Below are 21529 nucleotides of genomic sequence, written 5' to 3'. Positions count from 1 at the left end.
ATATAGATTGGAGCCTTCCCATTGGCTGCCAGCCATAACCGCCGACTTTGTCAAGCAGGCCTTTTCTGCGACAATGCGCAAAGGGGTGCACTCCTTGATTGGCATCTACATGTACACCAGTTGGCCGCCGATCTGTTTCACCCAGCACGCATAATAACCTTAATTCTTGTTTTCACCTCCGCTATTTTTAGCAAATTGCCACTCTTCGCAACTCTTGTGTATCCATCCTCTTTTTCTTTTTCCTTTTCCTTTTCTCCTCACCAACCCACAGAACCAAAAAGATAAAAAAAACAAACCAAAAAAAACCGCCGAAAAGCAAAATGTCGGCTTTTGCAGGCAGAAGTTGCAATGTCATTCCAGAAAGCATTGCAAGCGATGCCGGTGTAGCGGGAGCTGGTGTAAGTCGAGTCCAACTACCTGGCTGAATCAAGTTAGCTAACAAAACGTGGGCCACAGGTCTTGCTATCATCCACAATTACCGCCTTCCTTGTCATAGGCATGGCTGCAAGTCTCATTCTCCAGGATGTTCGGTGGCCAAGAAAGTGTATCCGGAACCCCTCCATCGTCCGAAGAAAGCTGCTCTCGGGCTACTCTGATCAGCAGATTCTCGTGGGCATCGGCCTGCAGTCTGTCGGGTTGGTCAAGTCGTGGCAGCTTTCCCCGTATCACTTCTTCATCATCTGGATGCTCTCTCTTTTGTCCATGGCAACCCACAACGCCGCGCTGTTGTCTCTGGTAAACGACTTCAAGAGAGACTGGGTGCTCAGATGGATGAGACAGCTTTTGATGTTCCTCAACCTGCTCCTCTCCATTGTGTACGGCGTCTTTTTGCTAAAGGCCAAGATCAAGGATCTGCCGGATACCCTGCCCATCGCATGTGCTTGGACTCGCCCTTCTGATACGACTAGACTGGACGGCCTGGACGTGGTGGCTACCGTGGTCGTGGTAGCCTTGAACTGCCTGATCTTTGGGCTTGCCACCTGGTATCTTCAGAGCAGGAGGCGAAAGTCACGCGCCTTTCGCGTAGTACAAGCCATGGGCATTGTTGCCATGGCAGGCATTGCTTTCGGGGCCACCACGCGGGCCTACCTCCTCTCCCAAGCGTTTGGCACACCAGATGTCCTGTTGTCTGATGATGGGGAAAAGACGTGGAGCTTCGGCCAGCTGTTGGGCATGTTGATGTTGCTGCTGCCCGTCATTTCGATTATTGAAATCAAGAGGGGCGACGCTTCCATTGCCCCCCCCGTGCCAGATGATGTTTACAGCTCGGGTGAGGATAGCCAAGAGAGGCTTGTGGGGAGGGAGCTTGGACCTATGAAGGCATAGTGGTCAACAGGAACAGTATTGAAATTAATTATGTGAATGTCTGTCTATGCAAAATGTCTATCAAGGTATCAAAGTGTATAAAAAAGAGAAAAGAAAAGAAAAGTATGCAAAAAATGTACACGTTTTACCAAAAGCCCGTGAACAAGGCCAAAACAGGATAAAAGAAAACCAGTAGTGCTCTTCACTCAGCCTTCTTGCTGGTCTTTGTTCTCAGCTTCATCAAGCCATAGACCATAGCATACGAGCTGATGACAAAGATGACGACAATGCCCGCATCTCTCCAGCCGTAGCTGTACTCCATCAGGTTGATGGTGCGAAGGTAGTCGCTTCCAGACTTGAACTGGCAGACCTGGCACTCGGAAAGAGCATCGGGGTTTAACAAGTTCGCAGCCATGCCGTACCCCTTCTCAAGATAGGTGCTCAGGTAGTCGCCACAAGTGGTGCCGTTGGGAGGATCGAACCTGGCTAGCTCGTGAGGGTTGCAGTTGATGGGCCAATCCCAGGCAGCAAAGACCAGCATGGACCCCATGAGGTAGTTGAAGGGGTTGAGGTAGTAGATCCAATACCTCCAAAAGACCTGGATCTGTGCGTAGGGGACCAAGACACCGCAGAAGGCGACTAAGATTCCGATGACGAAGGGGTTGGCGAGCGAGGCAAAGACGGCATTGGGGGCGTAGGCTGCGATGAACTGGCCCATGCCCGTGTAGACAAATTCGTACATGAGCATGACAAACAGCGTCGCGCCGGCACGCTTGGACGAGGTAGGGAAGCCGACTGTGTAGTACCAGCAGCAGTAATACAAGACGCCGCAAATCATAAGGTAAGGAATCTCAGACGTGATTAGACCCGTGACGAAGGCGATCCAAGAGTACATCTTGCTCTTCTTCTCGCGGGCCTCAAAGATGTTACGGCGGTCGATGAAGAGCGGCTGCAGCTGGGCAATGACACCGGGAGCGACGAAGATGAACTGGAAGATGGTGAAGAGAATCATCTGCAAATCCGAAATGTCGTCGCCAATCATCCAGAAACTGAAGCCGTTGATAAGCGCGGCCGAGACGTGCAGCATGATCTTGTTGTTGACGTAGTCTCGGTTGCGGTACAGGGAAATGTTCATGCGCTTCGTGACAACCTTGGTTTGCTCCAAAAGGGGCGTGGCAAACTCGCGGCCGTCGTCCACATAGCCAGCAGGCTTGGAAGCGGCCTCGGATATGATCTCATCAAGCTCCTTGACGACTACGCTGTGTTCGGGAGACGAGAGCCAAACCTCATTCCAGTCACGGCCCTGGGAGAGATGGCCAGACACCACATCGATCATGTGCTCGGCAGGGTTGGCGTCCTTGGGGCAGGGGGCACCGTAGCGGGCGAAATAGTTCTTGACCGTAGCAGCGTTGTCGCCAATGTCACCAAAGTAGACCGTCTTTCCGCCGCGTTGCAACAGAAGCAATGTGTCGAACTGGGCAAAGAGCTGGGCCGAGGGCTGGTGAATCGTGACCAAGACGGCTTGACCAACGTCGGCGAGCTTGCGGAGGAAACGGACCGTGTTGTAGGCAGACTGGCCGTCGAGGCCCGAGGTGGGCTCATCCAAGAAGATCAAGATCGAGGGCTTGGCGACAAGTTCGACTCCGATAGTGACACGCTTGCGCTGTTCCACAGACAGACCCATGCCGACGCGGCCAATCAGGGTGTCAGCCAGGTCGTGCAGCTCGAGGAGGTCAATGATGGTGTCGACGTAGCGCAATTTTTCCTCACGAGGGACCTCGCGAGGCTGCCGCAGAAGGGCGCTGAACTCGAGCGCCTCCCGGACGGTAGCATACGGTTCATGCACGTCAAGCTGCTCACAGTAGCCCGCATTTCTCTGGAAAGAGACAGGCAGCTCACGACCATCGACCATGATGCTTCCCTTAATAACACCTTCGGTCTTTCTCTGCGCAAGGACATCCAAGAGAGTGGTCTTGCCAGCACCAGAAGAGCCCATCAAGGCACCCAGCATGCCAGGCTTGACCCATCCTTGCACGTTGTCCAAGAGCTGGCGATCGCCATCAGGGGTAGAAACAGTGTAACAGAGATCCTTCCATGTGAAGACCGAAGTGTTGCGAACAAGATCTACCTCCTGCTTTTGCATCTGCGCATCTGCGCCCTTGACGGCAAGTGTCTCGTCCGTCTCGCTGCCGCTGCCCGAGGAGAAGCCGCCCTTTTCGTCAACGGCCGCTTCTTCGTCGCCAGCCTTGTTCCTGCGAGCGCCGTGAAGCCCAACCTTTGACTTTTCCCTGGGAATCAACAAGGAGGGCCCACCTTCAGACGCAGACTTCCAGTTGGTGGTGGCCAGAATCGTGATGGTGACGAACAAGGCCCAGAAAGCCCAGACAATTCCAAAGTTCCTCCAGATGTGGCCGCTTCCGTACTCCAAGGAGCTCAAGTAGTCATCGCCGAGAACGTAGCTGCGACCTGGCACGGCGCCGCCCACGCCAGCACATGCCTGCTGGCCAACCTCGAGGCCCATGTATCCAGGTCCAGTTGGGACGAGGTTTGGTCCGACGCAAGGAATGATCTGGCCCTTGAACTCGTTGGAGAGGAGAGCGTCAAAGGCGTAAGCCAGGGGGTTGATCCAGAAGATCCAGCCGAACCAGGGGTGCATCTTGGGCCGGATAATCATGTAGCCCGTGTACATGATAAGCAGCTTGACGGCCAAGCCCGAGATCTTGGAGGCGGCATCAAAGTTGGAAAATGCAGCACCAATCATGCGGAAGCAGGCGGTCATGCACTAGAAGAAATACCCCGTTAGGGAGGCAAAAGGAGAGACAGAAGCGGGAATAAACTCACCATGGTGGTAGCAAAGACAACAATCCAGTATGTGAACCAACCGCCGGCTGTCATGGTGAGCCCGACCATGAAGTACTGAACGATGGCAAAAATGAAAACCTGGAACAGCAGAACGGGAATGTCGGCAGTGACTTGAGCGATACAAAAGGCGGCGGGGTGGAAGTAGGCAAAGGCTTTGTGCTTCGCGAGCACGGGGCGGCCGTGGAAGGAATCGGTAACCTCAGACATGGAGAGCAAACAGTTGTGGAGAAGGGCGAAGAACAACGCACCTCCCTTGAGGAAGATACCGGACGAGTTGTTGGGGGCGTTGTAGAAGAGAGAACCGGAGATCAGGGCTTGTGCCAGTGTCGAGCCCTGCTTGATGGCAATGGTGGCCTTGTCGCCCCAGAGGATCTGATATTGCCGGATGATGCAGGCAAGGACTTGCTGAGGGAAGGAAACCGTCAAGGGGCTGTTGTTGGGGAGGTGGCTGTCCCTTTCAGCTGCGACGCCGCCCTGAAACAGCTTGGTCTTCTCCTTGGCCTCCTCTGTCTCTGGGTAGCTGTACTCGGCGATCATCTTCTGGTAGATGTTGGACTTTTCGTACTCGCTTCTCAGCTGGTCGGGGTTGCGGGGGAAGGTCTTTTCGTAGCCGGGGGCAATCAAGCGTTCAGTAGGGACCGTGACACCGGTGAGGTAGTCAGCAACATTGGCTCCGTCACGGCACACGAAACCAAGCTGCTCCATGAACGGGCGAGCATCCTTCATGGGGCCGTAGTAGATCTCTTTTCCGGCGTCGAGGACGAGGACTTTGTCGAAGAGGTCGTAGATGCCGTTGCCTGCTTGGTACAATGTGACAATCGAGGCCAACCCGAGAACGTCAGTCAGGGCACGGATGGCCTTGGTGTAGTCCAGAGCTCTGTTGGTTGAACCTTGTGTCAGCTGATGACCCCAGGGCATATAAAATGCATCAGAGAAAACTCACGTGCTCGCGTCGAGACCCCTTGTGCTGTTGTCCCAACAAAAGACACTGCCCCTTGTAGCCAACGTTTCAATGATGGACACTCTCTTTCGCTCGCCTCCGGAAACACCTCTGACGAACTCATTGCCGACCTTGGTGCCTCTGGTGTGGGTGATGCTCATGCTCTCCAGGAGAAACTCCATCATTTCCTGGCGGTACTCTTCCTTGGACTGCACGCCATCGGGCAGCTGGAAGGGGATCTTGAGACGAGTAGCAAAGTCCATGGTCTGCCCCACGGTGAGGGAGGGGAAGAAGAGCTCCTCCTCGGTGTTCATGACGATCTGGCCACGGTACTTTTCTGCTTCCGATGCGTCCATACTGCCATACTTGACATCTCCCTCCACGTTCTGATAGCCCTTCCTGTGGTTGGCAATCATTTTGAGCAAAGTCGTACACCCCGAGCCCGGACGGCCCAAAACCAGGAGCATCTCTCCTGGCTTGACGCAGCCATGAGTCTTGTCTAGGATGGTCTTGAGGGGCGGCTTGTGGCGGGATTCCTGGATCTTCTTGGGGATGTTGAACTGGGAGATAACGTTCTCGTGGATGGCGGCGTCGGAGGAAATGGCGCTGACGGTGAGATCTTTCCAAGTGACACCAAGCTCTCTCAGGGGAAGGCCAGAGCGGCTGTCGCGTTCACGGATGGCCTCGACCTTGTGCTTGAGTTTCCATTCGTGGACGACTCCCGTGGGGTCGGGGTTGGAAGCTGGTGCCGTCTCCATGATGGCTTGCCGGCGAAGGGGTTGAGAGGGACCGGTACGATGGGATGGAGGACCAAGAGAGAATCAGAGCCAAGAAACGAGGCCCCCAGGGCTATTTAATTGCCTTTTTTTTCCCCACCCATTTCCTCTCAGTCAGCTTCGGCCATCGGCATCGGCAGGGCGGCCAACCCATCACCGCGATGGTGGAGGAGTGTGGATGCTCACATCTCCACACTGTTCCTGAATCACGAAGTTGGTGACGGCCTGATCCCGGTGTTGGTTTTGATGCCTTGACACGAGTGGACACTGCAACGCAAGCTCTCCAAGGATGGAACCACTTAGTCACAATGCGTAGAGTTGTCTGGGAAGTGTGAGCTGGAGCTGTGCCAATCTCAAAAATGGGGCACCTGAGCGGGTATATGAAAAGGTCATCGTCTTCCTTGGTCAGCAAATATTAGAGTCATCGAAAAGAGTGTCGATGTTACGTACATGGCGACTGTTCTGGAAACATGAAGATCGATCTCAACGAACGGGATGTGGATCGCCAATGGGCAGCAACAAATGCTCGGCATCGCGAGACGGGGGCAACGGGACCATCGGGGGCCAAGGCGCCCACATCGAACGGGGTTCGGACGGTGAGTGCATTGCCTGCCGATAGTCTCGGGGGGTGATAAGACAGAGAAGGCAATGATCAAGGCGCAGGCCGCGCAGAGGTCGAATCCCGGCCCCGGTGCTTTGAAATCTCGGGTGGTTCGGCAGAAAGTGAAGAAAGCTTCCACCAATGTTCCAGCAGGGCGGGGTTTGCCCTTGGCTGCTTGGCACGGCACATGCCGCTTCCGTGGGCACGGACGGTGTTTCTTTTTCTTGGGACGAGTTCGAGTCCGAAAGCAAGAGACAGCGGTGAGCGGTGAGTAGTGACATCGTTGAACCCAGCTCGCTGAGCTCGGTGCAAAAAGTCATCAGGAAACCAGAATGTTGGGCCCAGCTGAGGACTGACGAGTCTGAAACTCGGTTTCGATGGCAACTCTTTGACAGCTGCCATGTCGCGCGTCGCTTCCATTGATTGATTGACACACCCTGCGTCATCCTTTCCGCTGCCCGCTGCCCGCTGCCATTTCCTCCAGTTGCCACACCCGCAGCAAACCCGACCGGGCGCTTTGTCAGCGGCCTCAAATCCCGCGTTATTGCTCTCTGTCAAGGCCACTCTCCCGCTCCCGCTGCCGGCTATGGGGCGCAAGCGGGCTTGCGATGCGTGTCACAAGAGAAAGGTGTGCAACCCAGAATCGGATTACATCCACGTTATCGTCCAGTTGCTGACTGTGTCCCGCTGGTCTCTTTTCCTGTTGCTGTAGATTCAGTGTGAACCCGCCCATCCCTCCTGTGACTGGTGTAAACACCATGACCTCGAATGCACCTTTGATCGTGAGATACGCCCGAGGAAGAGGGGCGTGTCCAAGAAGCCATCGAGCACAAGATTAAATAACAGACCGAGTCCTCACGCACCTGAAGAGACCCTGACCCGCAAGCTGCAGCCGCTCGAGGCTCTGTTGACGGACCCTCTGACCGCTCCAGCGCCGCTGTCCTCTTCCACAAACGCCTTCTCCCCGTGCCGAGATCCCGAGGGTCTGCCTCCACCGTCCCCCGTATCTGGCTCCCGGCCCTGTTTCGGCAAGCTGCACTTTGCCGGGTACCACCTTGGCGAGATCAGCTCGTACAACGGAGTTCCGCATTTCTCGACCACGGGCCGGGAGTGGATTCGCTCCCGTGCCGGCCAGGCCCCTGTATTTCCTGCCGTGTGGGATGACGATGAAGTTGACCACGGTGCGCCGCAGCTGGGCAAGGAGGATGTGCTGCCGCCCATCGAGGAGCCGCCGTCCCTGCCGGACAGGGCCGTGACCGATCGATACCTCGCCTTCTTCGGCACCTCTCACTTCAGGTTGGTGTTCCCTGTGTTGGACACTGTTCTGTTTGAGGAGATCATAGACACCGCCTACGGCCTGGGAAGCCCCGGTCCCCATGAGCTTCTTGTTGCCAAAACCTGTGTCTTTGCCTTTCTATGCATGGTGACCTTATTTGTGGGCTCCGAATCGCCGGTAGTGCCGCCAATAGAAGGAGACGTGATGGCTGCAAAGGCTCAGCATTTGCTCCCAGCCGCGCTGCGTCGTGATTTTACTCTGACTAGTTTGCAGACCATGATAATGTTGGTCAGTGTGTTCAAGCTCCAATTCTGTTACGTGATTTCTCACCTGCTGACCGCTTACTAGACCATGTACCAGCTCTTTGCCGGGCGGGTTCAGTCCTCTGTCATATGTCTCTCCCTCACCTGTCGCATCATGTTTATGCTGGGCGCACACACCATCGCCAACCCTTGGTCATCCTCTTCGCCGGCGTCGCGGGCGCCAAAGCTTCTCCGCAAGCTCTTTTGGTTGACCTACAACTTTGACAAGGAGCTCTCTCTGCGTACTGGCCAGCCGCCTTGCATCCCAGACGAACATTGCGACCTGTCGCTGCCGCCCAACTATTCCCTGACTCAGTACCTCGACCGGTATATGCAGGTCGACCACGATGATGAGACCATGATCCCAAGCTTGCCTGGCGACTTAAGGTTGACGCTCATCAAGTCAAAAACATGTCAGCTGCTCTACTCGGCCGAAGCCCTTCGCAAGACAGACGCCGAGCTGTTGCGGAATATACGAGAACTCGACGATGAGCTGGAAAAGTGGCGGCTCTCTGTCCCGCTCAAACACAGGCCCGCCCTTTCGATTTCCCGCCATGTGGGAGTCAACAAAGCCCTGAGTGAAGCCCACGACACTGTTCGAACCATTGTCATCAATTTTGAGTATCATTACCTGGTAGCCACCATCCACCGCGCCACGGGAAGATGTCGGGCTTGGGGCGCTCATGGCGAGGTGGTGCCTGGTGAGGAGATGAAGGGCGTCAGCTCTAGTCTGGCTCTGAGTGTAGAAGCTAGCCGTTCTACGTTGCTCTACCTGAGGAGTGCGCTTCCCGTGCTGATGGCGCCAGAGGTATTCTGTATGATGCTGTTCTACCCCATGTCAGCAGTTCTCAACCTCTTCTGCAGCGTCTTATTAAACCCCCTGGAGCCACAAGCGGAAGCTGATGTCGCATTGTTAGACTCGGCGCCTGAAATGATCAGGAATATGAGGATCAAGCAGGTTGCCAAAAATGAGATGCTGCAGCTCAAACTAGCTGAAGAATTCATCACTGAACTGTCCAGGCTCAGCCGGTGTGCTATTGTCGAGGCCGCCAGAAGACATGGAGTTATGGATATCGACGGGGGAGGGTAAGAATTATGAAGGCTTGTCTAGGATGAAATACTCTTGCCCTTCTTACTTCGGGGTTGCATGACTTAGGTATCCAGCGACGGTGGAAGCGCGGATAAAACGATATCCAATGAATTTTGACAACGCTGTCTCTATACCTCTTTGCTATGTATGTTGTTTTGCCTTTTGTTTCTTCTTTTGTACTGGTTTCAACATCCATGAATCTTCCGGTTGCAGACAAATACCGTGACACTTATCAATAATGTCTTTCAGTACTGGGACTCAACCAGTCAGGTATCGCGCAAGGATGCTCCTTGGCCCAGCTCTTGATGCGAGGTTTTATCCAGCCACTGGTGTAAACGAATCGCTCTTCTCCGCCCTCTTTCTTCACCGCTGTCTCGGGATCATTTGCTCGCCCCAGTGTGACAAAGGGCATCAACACACACTTTCTGGCTTGTTTGCCATTCCAGTGGTACTGGAGACAGCTAGTCTTCTTTTCGCAGGCCTCGCGGCACTCCTCCACACTGTCAACGTATACATCACTGCCACGCGCCAGCCGGTCCCAGTTTGTATTGTCCCAGTTGTTTCTCGCATCGGCCTCTTCAATCTCCGGCAGGAAAAAGCTCTCGAACAAGTCGGCGTACATCAACGGCCGACCCAGCTTCCTGTTTCCGTACTCCCATCTCCAAAGCCGGACCATCTCTTTTGGGCTTAGCTTGTGCATAGTCAAAAAGCTTTGACACCACAACCTCTGTGTGTATGGTAGTGAGTGTAGTGCATACGTGTTAAACGACGGAAAGAAGCCGCTGAGCCGTATCCCTACGAGCCATAGCACCCAACCCAGAATGGCATCACCACACGGGTCTGTCCTCACAACATTTATGTATTTCAGGAGAAACGGCTCTTCTGTCCACACCCCCGTTTCCCGCGACGAAGGTCTCTTCTCAAACAGGACCCTCATCGCGCCCCGCGAAAGCACATAACCCGGACCTCCGTTGGCAAACCAAGTCTCCTCATCTGTCTTGGGATCGCGACGGCCCGGGGAAGGGCTCCCCATGTACAGCGCCTTGTTGGGACCGAGCGTTGACAGGAACCGGAACACATTGTCCCACGAGACAAATGTGTCGCTCTCATAAAAGAAATACCAGTCTTTGTTCTTCCTCTCGGTCCAAGCACGCTCTACCTGCGCCAGGAACTTGTACTTGTCCAACCTCCACCCGGTCCTTTTATTCTTCATCGTCGGATTGTTTTCGGCAGTCAGGTTCCCGGCTCGGAAGAGGTCGTACATGGCTTCGTAGGCAGCAAAGTCGGGCTCTGGCTGGGCTTCGGGGGTGTCGTTGATCATCCTGTACCTCTGCGGAAGGTTGTGGAGGATGTCGACTGCCTGGTGGCCATTTGGCAGCGTCTCTGGGAAGTCTGAGAAAATGAGGAGCTCATCAGGGTGGAAGCAGGCGGATACGCTGTTGAGCTGGGCATTGATCATGTCGCGGTTTTCGCCATGGCCCATCTTCAAGACTGGTTGGATGTGTTCTCGGATGAGGTAGTGGGGGAAGGAAGCACACATGTCTTTGGTGGACAAGTTCTCGACTTGATCCGCAGGGAAAGACACGGGTGAAAAGCTGGTTGTTGTGTCGTGAGGGTAAAAGGGGGTCTCCCGTTGTCCACCATACTTTGCTCTGTGCAACAGCCCTGAGAGCCAGGATCGCTGAGAGTGCCGGTCATGCTGTTTGGTCCAAGCAAACAGAGCCACAGATAGAGTGAAGCTAAGAATAAGGATAGAAATGCGGGCAAGGCGTTTGTTGAGCTTGAGGCTGGAAGGGTGTGCAGCCACCGCCGCAGCACGCTTCAGTGAAAGCGTCTGCATGATCCGTATCTGCAGAGCACCATAGACAGGCAGCCAGAACCTTTGTGCAAATTTTTGAGAGAATTCCTGGAAGACGACCTGATACTTTGTGCGTCCTGTCGCTAAGACCAAGGGGTTGATTCGAAGGATCACATCGAGAACACGATGGCGCGGTTTGGGATGCATCAGGTTAGACCATACACGCAGTTTTGCGGCTCGGCCATACAATTAGTCCTGTTTAAGCAAATGCTATTGTGATTAGTTCAAGGCATGTTACATTGAACTCGGTCTGCTTGACTCGGCATGCATGGCCGGCTCGCATTTGCCGGAGGGATGAGTCCTAGTGGACTTAAGCAGGACTAAATTTTGTCTACACATTATGATACTTCCCAGGAAATAGCAGCAAGCTGGCTAAAGCCATTTGAGGAGTATCTTTTATAACTGTCTCATGAATCACTCTGCGAGCAATGAATATGTTTTGGGGTGGTAATGTTTTCGGCCGTTCGGAGTCCGAGGTTAGACGGTATCCTCTGGTGTTTGTTTATTCCCGTTGGTCCACGGATCATTGCTCGCTTTCTACGGGGTGGATCCTCAATTTTGATACTAGTGGTACTTGTGTCCTGAGCCTGTTTCAGGTTCCCATTGGGCCAAGAACATGGCTGTTCAACACCATACAGAGGCACCTTACCTTACCCACAGTTATTGCAGATAGGGTTTGAATCAAACATGAAACTGTTATGTGTTATGTGTACATAAAGCACCCCTGCACCAGGGATCTACATGTTCAAAATGTACTGGAGGTCTGTCATATGTCACATCTAACTCAGGTAGTAAATCTACCCTTGGGCCATACAGAGCAGGTAGGTATTGTTCTAGACCAACACACTGTTGAAAGCTCACTCATGATACAATATACAGGCTCTTGCTGATTTTATTAGGGAAAAGACTCTAATAGAAGGAGCCAAGGTATGCTGCCCTCAGTCTTGCAAAAGTTCGACGAAGTCCTGTCTGCTGCGCATGAAGTAATAGCTTGCGTGGTTTTCAGAATTTGTTTTGTTCCACTGAATAATTTACCTATAGAACAATTTCATGTCAAATACACTTGACAAGGCTTGATGTTGTAAACATTCAAACTCTCAGGGATTCAGGGTTAACGGACCCACAGCCTAATATCACCAGAGCTGCATAAAACATCCATGGTTCAAACATCCAGGATGTGCCAGGACCCTTATCGAGAGCATGGAAGGTGCACATGATAACTGGGCCTACTTGGTGCAGTAGACGCCGTGCTGCAATGATACGGTACCTGGTTGCATCAACGGGAAAGCGCCATGATCTACCCCCGCAACGGCAACTAAGTTACCTTAGTTTGAGTGTCTAATCCCCAAAGAGCAGCAAGTTATCCACACGAGGCCTTGGAGATGGGCGCGTAGTGGAGAGATTGCGTGATCACTCTCCGGCTGTCATCGATGTGTTCCTAAACTGACCCAATCTCAAGATGTCGTTCGCCAACCTGATGGAGTCAATTGGCGGCTCTGGGGATTTTCGACTGTCACAAACTGGCCCATTCCACAATTGCGTCATCCACTAGCATGCCGGCACTGCGAATGTCGGTCATTAGCTTGTTTCATGTCTGTCTATTAATGGAAGCCATCCCCTCTGAGGCCCGGCAGCAGCGACCTCGCACGAACCTGAGGTTGGAAACTGCACGCCACTGTAAAACCCTCATGGCGGCCTTTCGACACCTGACCGATCAGGTGGTATCAGACTGCCTGGTCAGCCCTTGATCCAGCCCAGCTATGGTAAGCTGTGTTGCACCCTCAGACTTATAGATGTCTGCTGACTTTTCCACTACCAGCATGCCAAGATATCCGGTTCGGATTGAACATTCCAAGACCGACCTCGACAGTCTACCACATTCAACCTGCCGAACAGTCCAGTTCCCACGATGCCGAGCGCCCTTTTATTGTCAGCTAAACGATAGCACGTCGTCCAAAGGCTATGGTTGCGGTTTGACAACTGCCGTCTATTAGACATATCACATCAGCCTACTCGATCCGCAATCGCAGGCTCCTTACAACACCTGAGGATGAAGTGGAGTCTGAAGCGCGGCACTGGCATCCGAGATCGGGGACAAAACAACAATGGGGATTGATCATGGTACTCCCTTGTCAGCCGAGTCTGGAGTTGTCCACGGCGACGCCTCCGGGCCGTATACAGAGGGGAGGGTCTTCCCCAGAGTGGGCGGCGATTAGAGATGGAGACCAGCAGAGGATGCCGTCGCCTAACTGGAGGTTGGGGATGTCAGGTTTCATGTTTGTCGATGAGGAGGTGTTCATGCTAGGTGTTCATGCTAGGTGTGAACTATCTCCACCGAGACCAGCGAACCTGACAGGCCACGGCCTGCATGAGTGGCATCTGACATTTATCGACATCGAAGGACTTGATGGCACGACAAGGAGCAGGGACGATGGGCTGCGGCAAAGCGAGGACGTGTGATGGTCAGCAAAGGGCAAGCTGTCGACCTGCCTGTTTGGAGGGGGGCTAAAATGTCGCCATCGCCATTGTTCAATGGTCCAACAAACAGCCTCACCGAGCAGATGGCACAAAGTGGAGCTGGGATTGACGTGATGCGCGGCATGGCCAAAGAGACGGTGCAGAGACAAATTAAACTTCCCGTGGCCGGTGGCACGGTAGCACCCTCGGCCCGGCCAGACTTGCAGAAACCGGCCATCGAAAACATGGGCTTGAGCTCTTGGGCTGACCGTGCTTGTGTCTCAGGGGTGGCCGTTGGGAAGGAGGATAAAAAATTTTCGTGGTTGGTGCCATGACGCCAAATCACGACATCGCCGCCGCGGATACTATGACGTACAAGCAGGGTTGGAGCCAGTGAGAGCGGCATTGCACAGCAAAATGTGCCCACTCTGTGCGTTCCATATAGTCAGGGATCCGTCGACGTGGGATGCAGAACTGACTTGCTCTCCTGCCTCTTTGGCTCTAGGTCTGTGGTGACGAGCGAGGCCCAGCATCGGTGGCGACAGGTCCATCCCTGTGAAGCCTTGCCGAGACACGGATCAGCCGCTGCCATCTGAAGTTCTGGGACACGGCCAGCAGAAATAGATAAAACCGATAGCTTCAACCAGACGAACTGCTGTTTTCTGGAACAACCACCCGCTCCGTCCAGCCTCCAAGCCCACCCGCCAATCACACAGGGCCAGCAGCATGTCCAAGTTCACGGGATCCGCCCCCGAGGGTGATAGCCATGACTTCAAGGAGCCGGGCACCCTCGCCAACTCCGAAGGGGGCAGCGAAGTGGGTATGTACATGATATTTGTCTCTTCTCTTTGATCCTGTTCGACGCAGCTAACAAACATATGTGGTCCAGGTCAACTGCAGCGCGCCAGCGAAGCCAAACGCCAGATTGGCATCGTCTCTGCAGTCTTTCTGATCGTCAACCGGGTTATCGGCACTGGCATCTTTGCCACGCCCGGCTCCATCTTGAAGCTTTCCGGCAGTGTCGGTCTGTCGTTGTTCATCTGGGTTGCCGGCATGCTGATTGCCCTTGCCGGCACGGCTGTCTATCTCGAGTTCGGCACTGCCATCCCCAAAAACGGAGGCGAGAAGAACTACCTCGAATACGTTTTCCGCAAGCCAAAGTTCCTCACCACTGGCCTCTACACTGGCTACGTTGTTCTCCTTGGTTGGGCCAGCGGTAACTCGGTCGTCTTTGGGTATGTCTACCTCTCCCGCCTGGCAAGATGTGATGTGAGCACTTGAAACTGACTAATTTTCTCCTTCTCAGCGAGTACATTCTCCATGCTGCCGGCGTCGAAGTCGATCGGTGGAACCAGCGCGGCATCGGGTTGGCTTGCATCACCACCGCCTTCCTGATCCACGCCACCAGCGTCAAGTGGGGGATCCGCCTGCAAAACCTCCTCGGCACCATCAAGGTCATCATCATCCTCATCATCGTCGTTGCCGGCTGGGTCGCTCTCGCCGGCCATGTCAAGCTTCCCGATGACGAGAAGCCCCACAACTTCACGGATGCGTTTGAGGGCACCACTGGATCTGCCTATGGTGTTGTGACGGCCCTCTACAATGTCATCTGGAGTTACATCGGCTACAGCAACGCCAACTATGCCCTCTCCGAGACCAAGAACCCAGTCCGCACCCTCAAGATCGCCGCTCCTCTGGCCATCGGCGTCATCTCAGTCCTCTACATGTTTGTCAACATTGCCTACTTCGCCGCCGTCCCCAAGGACGAGATTCTCGCTGCCCAGCGCCTGGTGGCTGCTTCGCTCTTCAGAAATGTTTTTGGTGGCACTGCCGAGCGCGCCCTTTCCGTCTTTGTTGCCTTGTCTGCCTTTGGCAACGTTCTGTCTGTCATCTTTTCTCAGGGGCGTCTGGTTCAGGAGCTCGGCCGTGAGGGTATCCTTCCCTACTCCCGCTTCTGGGCCAGCAACAGACCTTTCAACGCCCCCACCGCGGGTCTGTTTGAGCACTGGGCCGTCTCGGTCATTATCATGCTTGCCCCTCCTCCCGGCGATGCCTACAACTTCATTCTCAACCTCATCTCGTACCCCTTGGCCATCATCAACACTTTTGTCGCTCTTGGCCTGATCTACCTCTACCTCAACCGGAAGGCGTGGAACTGGAACCCTCCCATCTCGGCCACCCTGCCCGTTGTCATCTTCTTTTTCCTCAGCAACATTTACCTTGTCATTGCGCCATTTGTACCCCCCGAGGATGGTCAGAACATATACGACGAGTTGCCATACTGGCTTCACTGTGTTGTCGGCTTTGGCATCATTTTCGCTGGTGGGGTGTACTGGGTCATCTGGGCCAAGATTTTGCCCAAAATTGGCGGCTATGAGCTCGACAGAGTGACGCTGTATGATGAAATCGACGGGTGGGAGCGCAGCGTGTTTGTCAAGAGACCCATAGACAAAACGCAATGATGAGGGGGGAAGCCGGCGGAAGAGACGGGTTTGCGTAATGACTGGTTTGGGTTTTCTGGTTCTGATTGTGATTAGTTGTAAAATTTTATACCCCTAGCGTTCTGGAGTACCTAATGAAGAGCAGCCATACTGCTGCTGAGTCCTAATCTGGTTCATTTTATGCTTGGTGATAAGTTCTTGCAAGCTGGTAGGCAGTCTACCTATTCAGGCAGTGGCCTCTTTGACGTCTCCAATAATGGCAGATGCATCCACCCACAAAGGCGCTGAGCAGTGGTGCTGCTGGTTACTCTACCCGATCAGAATGGATGGACAAAAGGTCCTCAAGTCTACCGCCGCGACCTTTCCCCCTTCTATTAGACTTCCATTCAATGGCTTCCCCACCCCTCCCGATGTGACTACATACAGGATGTCTCTATCACGTTTCCCTCTCCCGAACGAGGCTGCTGTCGAGCCCGCCAATGTCAACTTGTCCAGTTCGCCGGCAACAACCACCGGACTCTTCCCCTGCACAAATGCCCACAGCCGATTGTCAGAAGAGGTTGTCCCAAATACAGTTGCCCCTTTTCCACCATGACTGGTAACTGCAAAATCATCCAGGAACGACACGTTCTCCGGTAAGCGGCCAACTAGCTGCGCATGGACGCTGGGGTCTCGTGTGCCGTCTTTCCTGACCTTGACCCTATAGATGGATCTTGAGTTGCTGTTGCTGAAGTACAGAAATCCACCATGCACTTTGATGCCGTTGATGCCAACTCTCTTGCTGAGGTCCGTCTCGTTTGAGGGAACCCCCATCTCGAGAGTCTTTGCAGCGACGATGGACTTTCCTGTCAGAATGTCCAGGCGCCAGGCCAGACCGGCCAAAGAGTCTGCAATCAACACGGAAGACGGGAAGCCGGGAATGGTGGCAACGCCGTTAGGAAGCTTGACATCTCTGAGCTCGGCAATCTTCTTGATAATAGGACCGGTAGTTGTTGAGGGATTGTGGGCTGCGGAAGTGAAGTTGACGCTCCAAGCATGGAATGAAATATTTGTCGTGCTGCCACCGACAAAGACGAACACGTCATGCGATGCTTCGGCGATGCCTGTCAAGCCTTCTACAGGGGGTTCTTCGGCAGAAAAGTCACGGAGTAGTCGGACCTGTGGAGCTGAGCTGGCAGGATTTACGATGGTGTAGAGAATGGGTTTCGGAAGGAGCTCGGTAATGAGGAGGTCACCATTCGACCGGACAGCGATGTTTTCTATCCATGTCGGATTGGGAAACTGGGTAACAATCCGCGTGGCGAGTGGTAGAGGTGCTGGTTTCTCGAGGCGGTGGCCAGAGATAAGGCGGACGCAAGCGCAAACAAGACCGAGATGGCGTAGCTTCATTGTGAATGACGGAAATTAAGACCACCTAGGTACTAAGAACATTCATGGCCAGGGACTTTGGACTTGCGGTTGGACATTGATTCTATGATATCAAAACACAGACAGACTTCCGCAGAGGCTGTCGAGATTGATCCAGAGGCACAAGTCCTTCGGCGATGACTCAGTCTGACCGACAGCATCACCAACAACGGTTCAACGGCGGGAAGAGTGCAGCACCACAGGTGTGAAAGCGGCGCAGGTGCGAAAAGTGCGAGCCAGCCCCCGAACACGAGTCAGTTTGGGATTTTAGTCAAGGAGACAGAGGCAGAGTAGAAGTCTTTAGGAACTTTGCATGGAACGTGGTCTAGCCCCTCGGCCCCTGCCCTGCCTTGGGGCTAAGAATGCTTCACCTAAACAAGCCTTAGCCAAGGTCCCGAGCGAATGGAAGGTTTCCGGCTGGGCATGCGTCTTCCTTTTCCACCACCATTCGAGTGGCACGCCTCTTGAAAGGCGTCATGACCTGCGTTGTTTCTTTCCTCAATCCTCAGTTTCTTCCAGTCATCCATCAGAGACCGGCGCCGATCTTCAGCCCCTAGCTGGCTCCCCCGCTTCATTGGTCACATACCAGAGACCCTGCATCTTTCTTCTGCTACCTCGCGTGTAACACAACCTCTGAAGTGGGTTTAGCCAGCATTTTGCGGGCCACTCCTAGCATTTCCCGTCTTCACGTGGGCATATGAAATACGCTGACTGGACGAGCAAGATGCATAGAAGAACGACAGAACGAAGAATGCCCTCGTTCTGTCACCACCTCATGGCGTTCAGCTTCGGTAAACAGATGAGGACAAGCCAGCCGAAGGGACACGGATCACCTTAAAATGGAAGAGACAAAAGGCAGAGTTGCCGACCATGAACTCCGACAGACCTTCGCCAGATAGTTCAAGCACTCTCAACAACCAACAGCCAACATGGCACTCGACCAGTTTACCTATGTTTTTGTCATTGGCACCTTCTTTGCCCTGTTGGATGCCTTCAACAACGGCGCCAACGACGTGGCAAATGCCTGGGCCACGTCCGTTAGTTCCCGTTCGATTTCCTATCGACAGGCCATGATCTTTGGCACCATTTTCGAGATGTTGGGCGCCATCACCGTTGGCGCCCGCACGGCCGAGACCATCAAGAACGGCATTATCCCCCACGCTGCCTTCCAAGACAATGCCGGCGTGCAGATGCTCGCCTTTACCTGCGCCCTGGCTGGTGCGTCGACCTGGGTCATGTGGTGCACCCGACACTCGGCTCATGTCTCCTCGACATACTCTTTGGTCTCCGCGGTTGCCGGTTAGTTTGCAGACTTTTCCCACAGAGTGAGCACGAACCGGTCATGCTAACAGGCTTGTCAACAGGTGTGGGCGTTGCGACAGTCGGCGCAAAACAGGTGCAATGGGGCTGGAACGACGGCAAGGGCCTGGGTGCCATCTTCTCTGGGCTCGTCATGGCACCCGCCATCTCAGCCGCCTTTGGGGCCACCATTTTCATGCTCATCAAGCTGGTAGTGCACCTGAGAAAGAACCCCGTTCCATGGGCTGTGTACTCGTCTCCCTTTTTCTTCCTGATTGCCGGCACCGTTTGCACGCTGTCCATTGTCTACAAGGGATCCCCGAATCTGGGCTTGAACAAGAAACCTGGCTGGTACGTCGCGGCCGTTACCATGGGTACAGGTGCCGGCGTTGGGATACTGGCGGCCATTTTCTTCGTGCCGTTTGTTGATGCCAAGGTGATCAAGAAGGATCATGGAGTCAAGTGGTGGATGTTCATCTACGGGCCTTTACTGTTCAAGAGACCAGAAGTTGCCGTCATGGATAGAGCCAACGTTCCAAATTACGCCGTTGTCCAGGAGGACTCGGGAGATGAGGAACAGCCCCAGGCCCTTCCCTCCAAGTCCTCACCTACCCCAACGGAGAGCGGAAGCAACCCGGAGAAGAAGCTGGATCAGGACCCGGAGCTCGGGGAGGCCCCGGTTCAGTTGACATACAAAGAGATCCAAGCCCAAGGGGAGCGGAAGCTACACGCCAAGTTGCTCAAAAAGAGGGGTCCCATGGGCTGGGCCATGCGCACCCTCCGCGACAACCCGATGGGACCAGGCCGGATATACGAGATTCACAACATCCGCATGTTCCTGAAACGCTTGCCGGCCATGGTTGTCTGTGGTCTATTGTATGGTCTTCACTACGACATCCACGCCGCTCAGTCGGGAATAGCAGGCACGCCCGAGGGTGAACGGATGGCCAGAGTGTACGCCGAGGCCAAGAAGTATCCGAACGAGGTTGAGCACACATATAGCTTTGTCCAGATTCTGACGGCTTGCACGGCTTCATTTGCTCATGGCGCCAACGACATTGGAAACTCGGTTGGCCCCTGGGCTGTTATCTACTCTGCCTGGTCGACTGGGAGTGCCGCTGCCAGCAAAGCCGAGGTGCCAATTTGGCAGCTGGCTGTCTTGTCAGCAACCATCTCTGTGGGCTTGTTGACATATGGCTACAATATCATGAAGGGTAAGTGCTCAGTCTTTTTCTTTTCTTCTTCTCCCGGTCAGGGGTGAGGTTTCTGGTTGCTGACATGTGCTGTCATAGTCATGGGCAACAAGATCACATATCACTCCCCAAGCAGGGGCTGCTCCATGGAGATGGGAGCCGCCATCACAGTACTCGTGTTCAGCCAGTACTCGCTTCCTGTATCAACGTCAATGTGCATCACTGGTGCCACCGTCGGAGTCGGGCTCTGCAATGGTACCCTCAAGGCCGTGAACTTTCAGCGGGTCGGCTTGCTGATGCTCTCCTGGATTGCGACAATTCCTATCGCCGGCACTATCGGCGGTGTCCTGATGGGCTTGTTCTTGAATGCCCCTCACTTTTAAGAGGGTCTGTGACAGCTTCCATGGTCAAGGTTAAGATGTATGGCTGTTGTAATGTAGTACATGGGTAGTCAAATAGACACTTGACAAATCTACCACAAGTTCGTTTATTTCTTCCCATTACGTGTACCCAAAACAGATATCTAACACTGCACTGGCAACGCTGGTCCACTGCCTGCCGTCTGTGCAAGCGCGATTTCTGCATTTCGCCTTCTCACGAGCCCAGGAAGCACCACTCCGCCCCCATACACCCATCTTGGCAACTCCTGTGCCAAAACAGTGTTGACATTTTCGCCCCTGTTGAGCCTTGCCACCAGAGTCGATGTTTGGGCAGCACCACAGCCCATGTTGAAGGACCAGCTAATGAGGGCGCCGTACTGGTTCAGGTTGAGTGTGGCTCCTGTAATCATGGCTGTGATGCATTGCTCGAAACGCTGCAATTGTTTGAGTTAGGGGCTCTGTGACAAGCGATGGCCGGGATATCAAGGACAAAAACATACCGCCATGTCGTTCGCCAAAAGCCTCTTGCCATCAGCCTGGGAGAGCGGGATTGGATACGGCACCTCAGCGCAGCCAGCTTGCTGACAGAGGTGGCCATAGCCGACGGTTGGATTTCCAGTAGGATCGATGTCTGTCCTCTCATGTCAGAATGCTTGAATATAACAGCCAAGGCAAACCAAGAAGACATACAAACATTGGGCTCAAAGCCTTCAAATTCGGCAATGAGATCCACCGTTGCCTGGTTGGACTTTGGAGTTGTGCAAGCCCCGCTGCATCTCCCTGTCACATAACCATTGACCCCCGTTTGCACATAGTAATCTGACACATAGCAGTTGCCATCTGCTGTCTTGTCCCAGATGGTGACGCCGTTGACGTTGGTACCTTCGGTCTGGCAGGTAATCGTGACATCTTGGCCCTGCGTGTATTGTTTCACGACCGAGTAGCTGGTGCCCGGCCCAGAACGACAGTTGACAACGTCGCCGGTGATGGGGTACGCTGCTGTCAACGTCACTCCGGCAAAAAGCAAGGGGATGGTTGAGCCTTTCATTTTGACCCAACGAGTTTGATGCTGGAAACCAAAACGAGGGTTTTGCTTTGGTGAAGAGGGAAGACGGGAAGTGCTCGGTGCTGGGTGCTGCCGGCGTGCCAGCAGGAGAGTTGAGTTCAGCGATAATGGGATATCTGCTGCCTTTTATCGTCCTCGATCTATCTCCTACTATCGGGGCGACAATCAGCGGCCCCGCGGTTCCGGCCGTTGAACTGCCTACCCTAGATACAATACAGGCAGGTCATTTAGAGATTGCTCATCGCCCTGCTCGTGTGACCCGTCCACACCTCAAGG

General features: G+C 54.0%; 8 protein-coding genes across 8 annotated transcripts; 4 read left to right on the top strand and 4 right to left on the bottom strand.

The window, feature by feature from the left end:
• Positions 1 to 320: 320 nt before the first annotated feature.
• QC761_611660 (uncharacterized protein) lies at positions 321 to 1459 on the top strand (the record flags this gene model as incomplete). Its single annotated transcript, XM_062881568.1, has 2 exons — positions 321 to 398; positions 457 to 1459. The coding sequence occupies 2 exons, from the start codon at positions 321 to 323 to the stop codon at positions 1324 to 1326; spliced, it is 948 nt and encodes a 315-aa protein (XP_062729020.1). The 3' UTR covers positions 1327 to 1459.
• QC761_611650 (uncharacterized protein) lies at positions 1326 to 6844 on the bottom strand. Its single transcript, XM_062881567.1, has 3 exons — positions 5111 to 6844; positions 4147 to 5044; positions 1326 to 4087 (listed from the first exon to the last, which is right to left on the bottom strand). Exons 1-3 carry the CDS (start codon positions 5863 to 5865, stop codon positions 1508 to 1510), a joined length of 4233 nt encoding a protein of 1410 aa, XP_062729019.1. The 5' UTR covers positions 5866 to 6844; the 3' UTR covers positions 1326 to 1507.
• Positions 6721 to 9311, top strand: QC761_611640 (uncharacterized protein). The gene is made up of 3 exons (XM_062881566.1): positions 6721 to 7112; positions 7197 to 8048; positions 8109 to 9311. Exons 1-3 carry the CDS (start codon positions 7071 to 7073, stop codon positions 9150 to 9152), a joined length of 1938 nt encoding a protein of 645 aa, XP_062729018.1. The 5' UTR covers positions 6721 to 7070; the 3' UTR covers positions 9153 to 9311.
• QC761_611630 (uncharacterized protein) lies at positions 9303 to 11157 on the bottom strand (the record flags this gene model as incomplete). Its single annotated transcript, XM_062881565.1, has 1 exon — positions 9303 to 11157. One exon carries the CDS (start codon positions 11155 to 11157, stop codon positions 9385 to 9387), a length of 1773 nt encoding a protein of 590 aa, XP_062729017.1. The 3' UTR covers positions 9303 to 9384.
• Positions 11158 to 12412: 1255 nt separating this feature from the next.
• Positions 12413 to 16073, top strand: MUP1 (methionine permease). The gene is given in 5 exon segments (XM_062881564.1): positions 12413 to 12773; positions 12830 to 13302; positions 13316 to 14287; positions 14357 to 14702; positions 14774 to 16073. 3 exon segments carry the CDS (start codon positions 14194 to 14196, stop codon positions 15927 to 15929), a joined length of 1596 nt encoding a protein of 531 aa, XP_062729016.1. The 5' UTR covers positions 12413 to 12773; positions 12830 to 13302; positions 13316 to 14193; the 3' UTR covers positions 15930 to 16073.
• Positions 16074 to 16217: 144 nt separating this feature from the next.
• Positions 16218 to 17297, bottom strand: QC761_611610 (uncharacterized protein; the record flags this gene model as incomplete). Its single annotated transcript, XM_062881563.1, has 1 exon — positions 16218 to 17297. The coding sequence occupies one exon, from the start codon at positions 17295 to 17297 to the stop codon at positions 16218 to 16220; it is 1080 nt and encodes a 359-aa protein (XP_062729015.1).
• A 414-nt stretch (positions 17298 to 17711) lies between these two features.
• On the top strand, positions 17712 to 20306 carry QC761_611600 (uncharacterized protein). The gene is made up of 3 exons (XM_062881562.1): positions 17712 to 18614; positions 18680 to 19828; positions 19907 to 20306. Exons 1-3 carry the CDS (start codon positions 18245 to 18247, stop codon positions 20188 to 20190), a joined length of 1803 nt encoding a protein of 600 aa, XP_062729014.1. The 5' UTR covers positions 17712 to 18244; the 3' UTR covers positions 20191 to 20306.
• Positions 20281 to 21397, bottom strand: QC761_611590 (uncharacterized protein). Its single transcript, XM_062881561.1, has 2 exons — positions 20688 to 21397; positions 20281 to 20621 (listed from the first exon to the last, which is right to left on the bottom strand). Exons 1-2 carry the CDS (start codon positions 21233 to 21235, stop codon positions 20594 to 20596), a joined length of 576 nt encoding a protein of 191 aa, XP_062729013.1. The 5' UTR covers positions 21236 to 21397; the 3' UTR covers positions 20281 to 20593.
• Between the last annotated feature and the right edge of the window lie 132 nt (positions 21398 to 21529).

This window comes from Podospora bellae-mahoneyi, chromosome 6 (genome assembly GCF_035222275.1).
Source record: "Podospora bellae-mahoneyi strain CBS 112042 chromosome 6, whole genome shotgun sequence".
Classification (NCBI taxonomy): Eukaryota; Fungi; Ascomycota; class Sordariomycetes; order Sordariales; family Podosporaceae; genus Podospora; species Podospora bellae-mahoneyi.
The sequence above is the reverse complement of the archived record's forward strand: the minus strand, read 5'-3'. Positions and strand labels throughout refer to the sequence as shown.

Bases quoted from the DNA above. Each gene is read 5' to 3' on its own strand.
- QC761_611640 (XM_062881566.1), top strand. From the start codon at position 7,071: ATGGGGCGCAAGCGGGCTTGCGATGCGTGTCACAAGAGAAAG. The intron at 7,113-7,196 runs GTGTGCAACCCA...CTGTTGCTGTAG, and splicing joins ATGCGTGTCACAAGAGAAAG to ATTCAGTGTGAACCCGCCCA. The intron at 8,049-8,108 runs GTCAGTGTGTTC...ACCGCTTACTAG, and splicing joins TGCAGACCATGATAATGTTG to ACCATGTACCAGCTCTTTGC.
- MUP1 (XM_062881564.1), top strand. From the start codon at position 14,194: ATGTCCAAGTTCACGGGATCCGCCCCCGAGGGTGATAGCCATGACTTC. The intron at 14,288-14,356 runs GTATGTACATGA...TATGTGGTCCAG, and splicing joins CGAAGGGGGCAGCGAAGTGG to GTCAACTGCAGCGCGCCAGC. The intron at 14,703-14,773 runs GTATGTCTACCT...TCTCCTTCTCAG, and splicing joins GGTAACTCGGTCGTCTTTGG to CGAGTACATTCTCCATGCTG.
- QC761_611600 (XM_062881562.1), top strand. From the start codon at position 18,245: ATGGCACTCGACCAGTTTACCTATGTTTTTGTCATTGGCACCTTCTTT. The intron at 18,615-18,679 runs GTTAGTTTGCAG...GCTTGTCAACAG, and splicing joins TTTGGTCTCCGCGGTTGCCG to GTGTGGGCGTTGCGACAGTC. The intron at 19,829-19,906 runs GTAAGTGCTCAG...GTGCTGTCATAG, and splicing joins TGGCTACAATATCATGAAGG to TCATGGGCAACAAGATCACA.
- QC761_611590 (XM_062881561.1), bottom strand. From the start codon at position 21,235: ATGAAAGGCTCAACCATCCCCTTGCTTTTTGCCGGAGTGACGTTGACA. The intron at 20,622-20,687 runs GTATGTTTTTGT...AAACAATTGCAG, and splicing joins TTTTGGCGAACGACATGGCG to CGTTTCGAGCAATGCATCAC.
- QC761_611650 (XM_062881567.1), bottom strand. From the start codon at position 5,865: ATGGAGACGGCACCAGCTTCCAACCCCGACCCCACGGGAGTCGTCCAC. The intron at 5,045-5,110 runs GTGAGTTTTCTC...TTCAACCAACAG, and splicing joins AGGGGTCTCGACGCGAGCAC to AGCTCTGGACTACACCAAGG. The intron at 4,088-4,146 runs GTGAGTTTATTC...TATTTCTTCTAG, and splicing joins TTGTCTTTGCTACCACCATG to TGCATGACCGCCTGCTTCCG.